The sequence below is a fragment of the Solea solea genome, chromosome 2 (genome assembly GCF_958295425.1).
Source record: "Solea solea chromosome 2, fSolSol10.1, whole genome shotgun sequence".
Classification (NCBI taxonomy): domain Eukaryota; kingdom Metazoa; phylum Chordata; class Actinopteri; order Pleuronectiformes; family Soleidae; genus Solea; species Solea solea.
In genome coordinates, this window is record NC_081135.1 from 18207399 (window position 1) to 18221209 (window position 13811).

The 13811-nt window shown below is 41.4% G+C and overlaps 1 protein-coding gene across 14 annotated transcripts in view; it reads left to right on the forward strand.

Annotated features, from left to right (window-relative positions):
* The first annotated feature begins 1780 nt into the window (after window positions 1–1780).
* The window catches only part of mcf2lb (mcf.2 cell line derived transforming sequence-like b), a 36043-nt gene continuing 24012 nt past the window's right edge, over window positions 1781–13811 (forward strand). For 5 of the 14 annotated variants that reach the window (XM_058622455.1, XM_058622456.1, XM_058622457.1 and 2 more), the window contains exon 1: window positions 6255–6848. In XM_058622455.1, coding sequence (XP_058478438.1) covers window positions 6389–6848 — 460 coding nt within the window. In that variant the 5' untranslated portion in view covers window positions 6255–6388. Of the gene's footprint in view, window positions 2318–3139; window positions 3452–6253; window positions 6849–11491; window positions 11696–13811 lie in introns of those variants that run through there. The other 9 variants (XM_058622460.1, XM_058622461.1, XM_058622462.1 and 6 more) reach the window with 5 other exon arrangements.

Sequence of the window (13811 nt, forward strand, 5' to 3'; positions counted from 1 at the left end):
TTTCAACAACTCAGTGCATTTAGTCATGGTCATAACGAAAGTCCAAATTGAGCATCAGAATGGACAGTAAACGTGATTTGAGTGACCTGAAATGTGGCATGGTTGTTGGTCCAGATACGCTGGTCTGTGCTGAACTCCTACGATTTTTAAGCTATTCGGTTTCTTAAATACACCAATTTTTCCAACCAAGACTCTTTCTGTGTCACAGCACATCAACACATGAAGCAGATGGGCTACAGCAGCAAATTACCCCTGCAGCACCACACTTATTAGGGTGTTATTTAAATTGTGGGCCCTATAGCTGTTCAGACAGCCACGTTGTGGTACTCTAATGTGATTGTCAATGAGCTTCCTTCCGTTGGATGGGGCTCAAACAAGAAGCTTTATTATGAATCATATGGGCCTGTTTATTTTCAACATAATGTGACAGTCTGCTTCCTTATTAGCTTGAGGTCAAGGGTTCACTCAGCTACACTTTAGATGAGCTTTGCTGTGTAACCCTTAAAGACGCACATTCTATATTTTAGTGGTGACTGAGAGCATGTGGAAAAAAGTAGATTAAAGAATTATGGAGCTAAAACTAGTGAAAATAGTGTCCCTACTTGAGTGGGTAAACCAAACGTAGTTTGTGTGAGTGTTTGCAAGGCTGCAATGGCCACGCCCCCACCATCTTAGAGCAGAGTAAAGCTGGATTTGATATGATTTAAAACCTCATTTTTAAACACTTGAGCAACTTTTTTAATTTAAATTTGGTAAGGTGGTTACTAAAACATTTTCCTGTGTGGTGACAAAGTCAGAGATGATGTTTTGTTTTTTTTATCACTTTACAGAGACTTTAAGGCAGAGCAGGTGCATGGCCAGATGGATCCAGAAGGTCACTAATAGTCTCCAACCATGCAGCTATGGTCAGAAAGCACAAGGACACTCTAAATTGAATGAATGGTTGTTCATCTCTACATGTTTACCCTGTGTTGGACTGGTGACCAGTCCTGTCTTTTGCCCTATGTCAATCGAACCTCTACTAACAAAGGAACTGGGAAAAATATGTGGTAGATATGTGGAGTAAAGGGTGACTCTCAGTCAATAAGAGGCTGATATTTTTGTCTCATCAGTATGTGTGAGGAGAAACTCTTCTCTCATCTCTATGCTAAGCCAAACCAACTGCAAGCTGTCTTTTGTGTGCCAGCTTTAACAACACAGCACAACCAAACACACACACTTTTGCACAGCTGTTTTTTTTAGGACAGTCAAACCAAAACCTAACCCCTAACATTAACCATGACCATCCGAAGCCTAACCCTAACCCTAACAAGGTTTATCCCAGAAAAGGTTCTAAAGGTTAAGGGTCTAAAGAGGTAATAAATATATATTATAATACACACACACACACACTTAGAGGCCTGCCATTAAAACAACACTCACCCTCACTGCAGAAATAAAAAAAAAAACACATACACCATGTTATTTTCTGTTTCAAACTCTGCATTTTTTTTAAATTCTGTATGTGTTTTGCATACCCCGGAGTGAATTAATTAAAGATATAAAGAGGTAAAGAAAAGGCAGATTAGTTCAGGAGTGGTGGAATATAATTAGCCTGAGCAGCAGAAGGGGATTTGTGCTTCACCGGCTGCCTACTGCTCCTGCTCCCCACAATCCCCCTTCCCTCTCATCCTGCCTTGGAAACCTATTTTGCTCTGAGTGGCTAATAGTTGCACTGGCAACAAGGTGTGCGTGTGCATCTGAGTGTGAGTGGGTTTGTGTGTTTGTGCAGAGCAGAGCTGCACCAATTCTCACCACCAGTGTGAAGAAGTGTGTTTGTTTCCTGATGTTATGCACACAGTGACTCAGCTCTTTTTTCTCAGTTCTGCTGGCTCTGCACTGTGCTGTTTCCTCTAGTTCCCAAAGTGGTTCTGCAGAGGACCCCGAGCTTGTCTCACATGTGAGACCAGGGCAGACAACTCCTCACAGGATGCATATGAGAGCTTTTATGCTTGACAATGACTGACCGCGCACATTTACAGCAACAAAAAAGGGTGATCCTTTCCATGCCCGCCTGAAGCTGAACACTGGAGTTTGCTGCAGAGCTTTGCAGGTGCAGTGTGACATCTCTCTGGAAGATAGAGATAGTTTGTGTGTGAGTGAGACCAGCCGTCAGCTCTCATGTCTCTGCATGAGTTTCTGCGGGAGGGCAGTGAGGCCTCGTATCGCTTCATGAATCGGCTCAGTCACCTGATCCAGAACTTGGACATCTCTGGACTGGGAACTCCTTTCCCTTTTAGTCCTTCAAGCCGGAAGAACTCCTGGACACACTGGGACGGTAAGAAAAACTCCTGAAGTGAGACAGAGTATGAGTGTCAGTCATCATCATCTACCGCTTTATCCTCCAGAGTATGAGTGATTGTATATAAAACATGAGTCTTCAGGTTTCCTTACTGAAGTCAATAGAAAAGTAAGAACAAACTGAATAGCCATCAGGGGGCGACTCCGCTGGTTGCAAATAGAACTCTTCTTTAATAGAATGTGTTTTTAACAGTGCTGTGTGTGGATGCTGGAGATGTTAATTTCCCCGAGGGAACCTCCCAAAGGGATTAATAAAGTCGTCTGTCTGTCTGTCTGTCTGTCTGTCTGTCTGATGCCATGACACTGAGTGGCTGATGGCTGGCTGGTGCTTGTTAAATGAATGAATTCATAGACTTTATATGAGAAACAAAAGTTGCTCTGTGTTTGACTGCAGGAAGACGACAGAGCCAGCTAAAACTGAAGACTTTTACCATAATGCATCATGTAACCTTTTTGTCTCAATAACATTGAAAAAACATTGGTATGGATATCATAGTACTTATATAAATATGTAGCTATTATTTTTGATCAATACTCAGCAAAGCAGCATGATTGGAAAGGTGCCTCTGTGATTCTGTGTGCTTGAGCAAACGTCTGTATAGTATGTGTGTGTATTTCCTGTGTTTTATTCCTGAATGAAGCTCTGTCCACATCCCTGTAGGGCACCCTGTGGGCTTCCTTCGCTCCCCATTGGTCTGTTTCTGTGTCTTTTCTTTGTGCGTATAACAGTTTGTGACTTTGTGTGTCCATGTGAGTGCGTGACTGTGCAGCTCAAACAACCGCATCAGTCTCCATCACGCAGATCTCCAAAGCTGCCTCAAGATTTTTCCGTGGCAGAACCAGAGTCTTCAGCAAATGCAGAAATTAGTGGACACAGCTACTCACCAGCAGGAGAGCTGGTGCAAAGGAGGAGGAACTGCAGATTACAGCTGCTGAGTTTACAAACTCAGACAGACAGACACACTGCTGCTGCTCAGGGACCCTGGGTTTGCCACTGCATCGAAAGTCTCTGGGGTCTTTCTTCCACTCAGTAAAAAGAGCATGGTGAGGAAAAGCAAGAGGAGTGCATCACAGTGGGACAGTGGGATGTCGATGGTCCCACTTAAGTCACGTGAGTCTGGAGATGTATGGATATTTGTGTGTGAGAGAGAGAATAAGCTACTCTTTGTATCTGTATCTTTGTGAATGTTCAAGTTGAACAACATGTACAATATACATCAGAAAATGTGAATTTCTGACAGAAAATGCTGAGTGAATGCTGAGTTTGTTTGTCCTTGGGAATGTTTTTTTATGGCAGTTGATGTGGTGGTTCAGTGGTATAGTGAGTCATCTTTCAACTGAGTTTGGGTTTGATCTTTGGCTCCTCACATGCCATATCCCCAGACAAGACACTGAACAGCTACTGGGGGCTGTGCAGGCAGTGTGTGAATGGGTATGATAGATGTGTGACATAAAAATGACAAAACTGAAGTGTAGAGCTGGTTTGAGTGCAGAAAATGTATTTATTTATTTATTTATTGTTATATATTTTAAAAGATTTGCTCTATACAAGCATAGTGAAATTGGCCAATAATTATGGGAGGGGTTAGCGAACAATTTGTGTAAAATGACAATAGTGTGGATGCTGTCTCAGCATTCATACTAAACGTTACATGTAAAGTTAATGTGCATTTCTTTACACCATTAAATGCAGCTTTATTCCTCATAGATGTAATCATGAAGGTTTCTTCTGCCCCTGTATGTTTGCATTGGTATTGTTGAAGGTCATTCTGTGCCTGGCTTTCATTGTTCATGGTGTGCACATGTACAGTATGTGTCTCTCTGCACAGATGCAGCATGTTTGTATGTGTGCTGACATTATGGACATGTGAGAATGCTGCTCTTGTGTGCAGGTTGTGTGGTGTCAGGGAAAACCTCTCTTTTCCCTTTTCTCTCAGCTCTGTTAAGGTCATTAGTGAAACACTGAGTTTATTCAGAAGAGAAACCATGTTGTTCATTATATTGTTGTTCGATTTTGAAACCATAATGAAATCTGATAACAGGGATATTGTTGTTGTGTTGAGTCTTTTTGGGATAGTTTGATGTGCTCACTTGCATTTGTAGATGTTTTTTTTTTATCATGTGATATTATTTTTCTTGCTTCTGTACTGAACAGAATGCTGTCACTGCAATGTACAACATCTCTTGTTATCTTCCAGTTTAGTTTCTCAGCCAACACTATTCCCTTTCTCTCTTGAGCTACAGTTTTTTTAAGTACTGTTGGGCCACCCTTTTAGTCACTGGTGATAGATACCAGGAGAAGGGTAACGCATCATCATCAAAACTGAATGAGGGGAAAACCTGATCACAACATGAATGTAGAGACTCCCTCTTCCCAACTCCCAAGAAACCACCAGCAACTCACTAAACAAACCAAGCACACAATAGTCTGCTGTGAGTGGTTCAAGAAGGTCCACTGTCGCTGGGATATCAGGCCTCTTGTTCTGGAACCAATCAGCTCCCAGGATCCACCTAGACTCTCTCACACACACAAGCATGCACACCTGCAACCCATCTCACACTCACATGCAGACACATACAGACAGGGAAAAAGCAGTCATGACCCTGGGGTCATAAGAACATAAACACTCTCTGGCCACTTTATTAGGTACATCTGAACAATTGCTTTTAATGGAAATATCATGCATGTAGACATGGCCAAGACCACCTGTTGATGTTGGAACTGAGCAATGAGGAAGAAAGGTAATTTAAGTGACTTTGAACAAAAAGGTCTGGGCTGAGTATTTCCTGAAGGGACTTTACAGAGAATAGTCCACAAAGGAGCTTGTGAGCAGCAGTTCTCCAAGTGAAGATACCTTTGATGACTTGTCACATTCAACCAGAATATATTTTTGTTACTGTTGTTAGTGGTAGAATTATAGCCATCTCAAAGTTGAAAGAACATTTTTACATTAACAAAATAAGAAGAAGAAAGGTAATACTTGGGTCTTGGGGTAAGTCGTATTTCTTGTGCTAGTCTTTTTCTATGCTACCCGAGATGACACCAGTCTGAAATGGAGATTTTTTTTAACTTTATTTTTGAGTTTCTTTTGGCTCAGGTGCTCTCACTAAATCAGTGTGTCCACATTAGAGTGACTCTGTGAGTTAATCAGTCAGTTTGTCCCTTTGTTTGGTCATTTTAAATTGTGCACTTCTCCAACTTAATGGTTTTAGTTGTTATCTCCCAAGGTCTATGACACTGATAACCTCAAGTGAGAGCAAACACTGACACAAGCACACACATACACTCAGCACAAGCAGATCTTGCTTAAACTTTGTCACCCCACTTTTTACTGACTGTGTGTTTGGTGTCTCTTTTCATCTTTCGACTGAAATATATCTTTAACACAGCTCACTGAAATGGAATCTAAATTGCCATATTCTCTTAAGAAACAGTGCCTGTCTTTGAGTTTGTTATTAAGAAGGGGGTCTTTTCACTGGTATAAATAAGAATGGAGGCTTTGAATAGATGTGGTTTAAATGGGGATGCAGGCAGTGTGTGAATGGCTTTGTCAGAATGGATGCTTTGTACTTTGTGCTCCTGAGATAAGGCAGACTAGGATCATGAGCTTTGTTGACCTATAGGTAAATGAGCACTTGGAGTTGCAGCACCTATCTATACTGTGACACCACATAGACACATAACTTTGGAATTTCATATTATTTCTGGATCTTTTTTTAGTCAAGTCAGTCGTACATGAGCAGGTCAGAGGCATGGCTGCAGAGCCAGGATGGGTCAGGTGATTGTCCACTTAGGGGAGGGATAAAGGTAGTCGGGCACATAGGGAGGGCGGGGTTGAGTGCTACACTGTGGCTTTTGTCCACAGGAAGAGTAACCTGAGGTTGAAATAGGAAGTGCTCACAGTTACTGAGTGACATCCTGCAGGCTGTGGGGCACCTGCAGCCAGACAGAGAGAGGCAGGCTGTGTGTGTCAGCGTGGGAAAGTCGGAGTGCAGTGAGAATGAGAGGGAAGTCGTTTTTGTGATACCCTTTTCCCTTTGAAACTGCATGGAACAAGTGTTCCAGAAGAGGAGTGAGGGCAAGGCAGCCTGGCCTGACAGCATGGGAGGAGAGGAAAAAGAGGACTCGGGCTTCTTCATGGAGGAGGATATAGAGGTTGAGTTAGACTCAGGTTTTTGCCTGGAAGCAGAGTCAGAGCTGAGTCTAGCAGCGCAGGTAAACTCAGGCTGTGATGAAAGTCCAGACATAAACGAGCTGGGCTGGTCTGTGAATACAGAGCACACAGATGCTGACGGTGAAGAGCACAGAGAGGGGAGCGCGGGAGAAGATGGAGAGAGTCACACACAGGAAGAAGATGCGACAGAGGCTGACTCTCAGACTGAGGAGACTGAGAGAGTGTTGGATGTGTGTTTGTGTCCAGCAGAAGAGAGAGGCACTCATGTACGAATCTCTCTGGAGGAGGTGGAAACATACTACAGATTTTCACGCTACTGCCACTGGCTGCATAGTAGGTGTTGAATATTCAATTATTCTTTTTTTCTTTTGTCACATATTATGTCCTCCTCTTTCTGTGTTTTTGCTGGAAAATCCTGGTTTGTTTTTTGTTTTTGTTTTTTTAAATAACCACAGTTTGGTTAAACTCCCCTGTTGGAAGTCCATTTGGTGGTGCAGTTTCAGTAGTTACGGTTGTTACTGACCTCAGAGGAATTAACTGCTCTGTTTCCATCTCTGTGCTTTGCCTTGAGGATACATTTGGGATCTGGTATAAAGAGAACATTGTACTGATAATTAATAGTGATGTCTTACTGTATTGTATCTCCTTTACAGCCAGGATTAGAATATAAATGCTCATGATCAAGTCTGATGAAATGAAATAATATGCCAAAGAGACAACTAGAGCAATTTCAAATGTCCCTTTTAAGGGCTGTTATGTGTGAATTCCAGTTTTATCTTGTATTTATTGTTATTGTTACATTACAATACATTACATTATATTTAGGCTGCATGGTTGGTGTAGTGGTAAGCGCTCTTGCCTTTGCAGCAAAAAGGCTTTGAGCCCCAGTTGGAACAAGGGCCTTTCTGCATGGAGTTTGCATGTTCTCCCCGTGTGTGCGTGGGTTTTCTCCGGGTTCTCTGGGTTCTCCGGCTTCCTCCCACAGTCCAAAAACATGCAATATGGGGATTAGCTAAATTGACCATAGGTGTGAGTGTGAGAGTGAATGGTTGTTTGTCTCTATGTGTGTGTGGCCCTGCGATGGACTGGCGAACTGTCCAGGGTGTACCACGCCTATCGCCCGATGTCAGCTGAGATTGGACACAGCAACCCCCGCGACCCTCTGGTGGAGGATAAAGCGGTAGATGATGGATGGATTATTATATTTATTCATTAAGGATTTTTTTACTAGTTTTTATTTCCATATGGCTTCTAATCTTCTCTGAGCCATGCCAGCCCTCAATGATGATGATGATGATATTATACAGGCTCACTGCTGTGCACTGCTCAGTCCTATACAGTGCTTTGCTTATGTCTGTCACTTCTCCTTTGCCATGACCATGACTTATTGCCCTCCCCCACTTTATGAGCGACTCTGACTGTTCCCTGTCATTTTCCACTATATGACCCAAGCAACATTGAGAATTATGTGTTTGTTTTAGAATAATAATTTTGTCATATGAGAACAGGGAATGGCCAGAAAGAATCAAGCAAGCAACTCTGACTCAGACTCTAATATCCAGTTTGCTCCATAGCTGCTTTTTTATATTTGTGTTTTTGTCCTCGCTGACCTGGAAAACAAGGATTTCAAGCTTCTGCTAGTCTTTAATCTGTGTCATTAGTGGAAGGCGGTCCAGGTGTGTGACCCACTAACGTTTGACTTGTCCCCCACAAACGTGAGCGTGAGTGGACACTAATCCCCATCTTTAAGCCATTTAAAGAACATTAGTGCGTCAACTAGCAGGTGGTGTGTGTGTGTTTGAATAGGTTCATGTACAGGCCGTGTATTTATGTATATGTATCTTTATTTTAATTATATACCAAGTGAACAACAGGGTTTAAGCATATTTTTTGCATTTAAATTAAAAGGTTTAAACTACAGTCCTTGGTATCTTCAGATTGTTAATGTAATACAATACAGGCAAAAGTGAGCAATATGAAACCAAACGTAATTAAATTTACGATAGAGCCTGTTTTGCCTCTGAGATCGCTGTGTGTCAATATACACAGGCTGAGTTTCAGTTAGATAACCATGGAGACAACAATAAACTGCTCGCATGTGCTGAACTGTCATGAGCTCTGAATAGCGGACATGTAGGTTAAAGAGGTGGGAAAAGACACTTGAGTGGTTTCACTGTCCTTTTGTTGGAAATACAGTAGTATGTGATACTGGCTCACTTGTCTGAAGGGTCTTTTAAGGGTTATATAATACTGTGTGAGTTTACCCGGAACAGACTTATACAAGGCAGTCTGTACACAAATATTGAGACGTGTAAATAAGGGGAACATTATAAAAATGTATAAATCAATAACGTGTTTGATAGTATGTTGTGATGTAGAAAGAACCCCAATGAGCCGTGAGTGAAACTCTGGCGTCTTTCAGGAGGGGATTTTTCAGTAACAGAATAGCCTATTTCTTGGACACAACAGTATAGATCTTGCCGACCTGGGAGGAGTGATGTGGCGTGGAGGGGGGCTGGGGGGTTTGATTTGATATGTGTGGGACTCACTGTGGGGCAAGGTGTGGCCGTCTGAGTGAGGCAGGGTCAGAGAGTGGAAACTGACGGGGGTTTTCTGTGTGAACTTGAGTCTGTGTGGAGCATGTCCTTGCACCAGTGGGGGCGCTCTGTATAGCTGTAGCTCTGAAAATGACTGAACAGCTGCAGCTTTTGTGTCCAAACACCTCAGGCCGTGAGTGGCCATTATCAACATGTCTGTTCTGCTTTACTAGGTTACAAACATCACAGATATGGTAATTCATCTTGACTCATTCCCACCCGCCTGGCTGCTGTCGAGGAGCCATATTGGAGCACACACCCTTGCTTGAGGTTATTTTAAATGATAACAGGAAGTGTCTCACGTGACAAACATACATATGAGAGGGTCAGTGGCCCCTCATCAATATCTTTATCAATACGTGTAACCTGCAGATGCCATTGGAAATGGCAGGCAGTCGATAAAAAAGATGGCGGAGACGGAAGTGATTTGGCAGATCATTTTTCTGAAAGAAACAAACAAAACTGGCACAGCTCATGAGAGTGAGCGCAATCGATAATGTTTGTCCAACAACACGGAGGCTTTTCATTTATAATAGATGAGCGAGTGCAAAGTGCATTGTAGCACAAGCAGAAGCTGCTGCAGAGAGGAAGCAGATTGTTGTAACTGAGAGTGATTTGATATCATTTTCAGTCAGAACTGTGTTAATATGGATTTCAATTTAGACTCGGTACACCTTAATCATATGTAAAATGTACGAAACCGTGTTTCAGCTGTACTTCTTATGTTTAAAGAAATAAAACCACCACTTTTTTGAACACACATTCTCTCAAAGCATAAGTCCATTGTCTAACTATTTATTTTAATGTATATATGTGTAGATTTATGTATGAAAATATGATGTTTACAATCTTTAAAATAAAAAAGGTTTGCTATTCATTAAATTACATTACATGTCATTTAGCAGACTCTTTTATCCAAAGCGACTTACAATAAGTGCATTAGCATAGCAGTGCTATTCATAGCCTTAGAATAAGCTATTTATTTATTTACAGAGGCCACGCCTTACAATCCTTGGTTTTTTGATAGTCCATTGTTGACTCTCCTAGTAATCAACAGGTATTCAGTATCATGTCAACAGATAATCAATTCACACTTATATAGAAACACTTGAAGCACAACTTATAGTCTCCTGGCAGTTAGTTAACTGTTCGTCACTTATCAAGTGTCCACTGATATTCTGTTGAGATGATACTGGATACCCGATGATTACTAAAAAAAAGAGAAACAATGGACGATCAAATGAAGTGTTACCAAATCCTTTATGGCATGTGAAGGCCACCATAGTTCCTAGACAAGCTTGGGAACGGGAGGCTTGGATCAGATTAGTTCTCCTAACCCCTAAAGGAACGTGCAAAAGTTTGACAGTAAATGTTGTTCCTGTCTCTTTTATTGCTGTCAGGTATAATAACACTCATCCCCACCTGTTTGTTTTAGCTTAAACTTGTTTTGATCTCACTGATCCTGTTCCACATGTTGAGCAAAATAGCAGACAATTTAATGCCAGTAACCACCAGATTGAGATGACCCTGTTCAATCTCTATATTGCGTAAGTGGGTATAGTTGGATCGTTTGAGGTGTGAGAGCGTCATTAAGTAAAGCAAGAGGGCGTATGCGTGAAAGCAGTGTTTTATGTTCTACGTCTTGGTCCCACAGGTGTACAAATGTAATGTAGACTTATTAGTCTACTCTGGATGAAAAAGATATGAAATGCTCACGGGATAAATGGTGCAAAAACATACTGTGCCAAAAAAAAAAGCAATGGTGTGATCCTCCCCTGATTAGGTGAAACCTTTTATTTGAAGTGGTTTATTATTTCAGATGAAGACAAAGTTAGAAGACCCACTCTAATTAGTCCTCTCATTCAAGGTGTGGGGGGAGGGGTCAAGACTGGCTGGACTTGAGGGTGAAAATATGGGGGTTGCTGAATAAGGGAATATATTATGTCAAAGATGGATCCTACAAAGTTGTGTGGCTTGAAATTAGGGAGGAGCTATAATACAATACCTAGTATCAGTATCGGTCTGATACTGGCCAAAATGAGTGGATCAGATATCGGAATAAGATAAAAGGAAAATCCACTAAATATGACATAAATGCCTCATGTGACAAGTGAGTGAGAGTTTTTGACATCAGCACAAATGTTTTATTTACCGCTAAGTCAAAGGTAAATCTATATCTGACTGATATCTGCTTCATTTGATACTCAAGGCTGTGGTATCAGTATTGTATCGGACACACAAAAAGTGGAATCGAGCCATCCTTCATAGAAACGTGGGAGAGAGATAGAGGCAGCAAGTAATGAATGTTGGTGTAGTCGTACCTTAAGGCTAAGTCACCTGATCTCATCGCCAAACAAAGTCCCTTTGGTTTGTTTAATCTGCACTCAGAGGAGGCAAGTGCTTCTTAAAAGACAGAGGCAGTCGTCTTTACATATAAGGAAAAGAGGAAAACGTCAAACTTAACGTCAAGGTATATAATGTGATATTTAGTGATATACAGCTTCAGTGAAGTGAGACTAGATGGATGTGTCTTGGCCTGGGTTCGAGCCTGGTTTCACAGCTTTGCCATGAATGACAGCACAGGTACAGTGTTCCACTTTCTTTAACAGTTGTTTCACAGTTGTTTGAGTTGTTTTTGTCTCTTTTTCAAAAATGCTTTGTCTTATAGATTATATCTCTTAAATTAAGAACAAGGTGGATTTAATTGACGTATAAATGTATATTCTTGCTATTTTTCTGCTTTTAGAGGTCATTAATATATAGATTTTTAGTTTGGGGGGGCTACATTATTTATGAATAAAGGGTTAGGGTTATAGAAGTGATTTGTCAGATAAACATGAACTACGTGGAATAATATTCCCAGTGTTTCAGTAGCATAGTGAGCAAGTACAGCAAACAAAGTCAGACTGGAAAGAAAAGTCAACATTGCACTCAATGTTAATAGTCTCCTATTGTTAACAAACCTGTTTGTTTTGTCATAAAATAAACAGTTATGGTAAATGACAATTTAACAGATTCTGACTGTGACTGTAAAAATGTCCCCTCCCTGTAATCTCATAACTTCTGTATTATTGACATGTATATGATATGTCCTTGTTATTTTCCTCATGGTTTCCCTTTACTTTCACAGTGGCAGCCTGTTTTACCTGCTTTTCTACAACAGTTTGTGTAGAGGAGTGGTTATCATTTTCTATGCTTATAGGAACCCTCTCCCTAGAAGAGGGAATCCTGGAGAGCGAGACATGCTTTCATACCACAGTATATTGGCTTTTATTGACATGATTGTACCTTTTGTGATGTTTATATATGGACTTCTTTCAGGCCTCTCACTTTGACATTAAGTTGATAACAGACATTGAGTTGACCTTGCATTTAAAGGTACAGTGTGTACGCAGTAGTGGTAGAAGTACATAAAAAAGGCAAATTCTCTGGATTTAAAAAACTAAAAGCAAGCAGCAGTGATTAGTGAAAACAAAGTTTGTTTTAATAATCACTGCATATTTTACATGTACATTACTGTAGTTCGTCTTTGTACTCACTCCCTCATATACATATATATATATTTGTGCTTTGTCTTAAAAACCTCTGCTCATCTGTGTATATTACTGAAAAAAATTCCCTACATTCTTTGATGTAGGGAATTTGGCCCAAATGTCCCTGGTTAGACAAATCATGCCCTCGTCCAGCTACCATGTTGAGTCCTGGTATAACCAGATCCTTCATTTCCTACAGGGTAAATAAGTCTTAAATCTGATTATTTTAATCCTTATGAGTGGAGTCCATGTTGGGGGTAGAGGGTTGATAAAAGAAGAGGGAGGGATGGGGGCAACAAGAATATAACTATAGTCTCCAGGGCTTTAGTGATCACCACTGAGCTTAATGCTGCCACCATATTATTTATTTCAAAGTCTTTGAATATAACATTGTAAATAAAAAAAATATTTATTGCTATTTAACATAACTAAAGGTCCACTGAGTACGAATTAGTGACGTCTAATGGTCTTGGTGGTCTTGTTCAGATAAATCGAGCAGAAAAAAAGCTGCTCCATTGTTGTTCGTTGAGTTATTGTCTGTATTGCGCTCAATGTTGTTTGTTGTTGGCGTGTTGGTGGCTCTACACCGAGTCCCTCCCAGATGACTGAGATTCTCAACCTGTCTCTACCCATTTCACCTTTCACCGCCTTTGCCCGTGATCTCGTTCTTTCAGTCATGACCCATCGCTCATGACCATAGGGGAGGGTAGAAGTGAAGATTGATCAAGATCAAGAGCTTTGCCCTTTGCCTCTGCCGCCTTTTAGTCACAACGGTGCAGTAGAGCGAACGCAATACCACTCCCACTGCTCCAGTTCTCAAGTCAATCTCACGTTCCATTGTTCTCTCACTTGTGAATAAGACCGCAAGTGAGTGAACCGATCCAGAGAGCGATATAGATCACAGACCAATAATGCCATCATGACCTCATCAGCTGCAAAAAGCAACAATGCCATCCCCTGGCCACCCGCCAAACTGCAACCCCTCATCACCATGGCTGCGCCTCAAAATCCTGTCCATGAATATTCCAGTTGGGGGACAAGACACAGCCCTGGTGGAGGCCAACACCCACCAGCAACAAATGGGCTTTTAAGAGCTGGATGGACCATAGAACCCTGTTTCAGGTTATGTGAGGCGGTCCACTGGTACCCCACACAAGTACAACTCA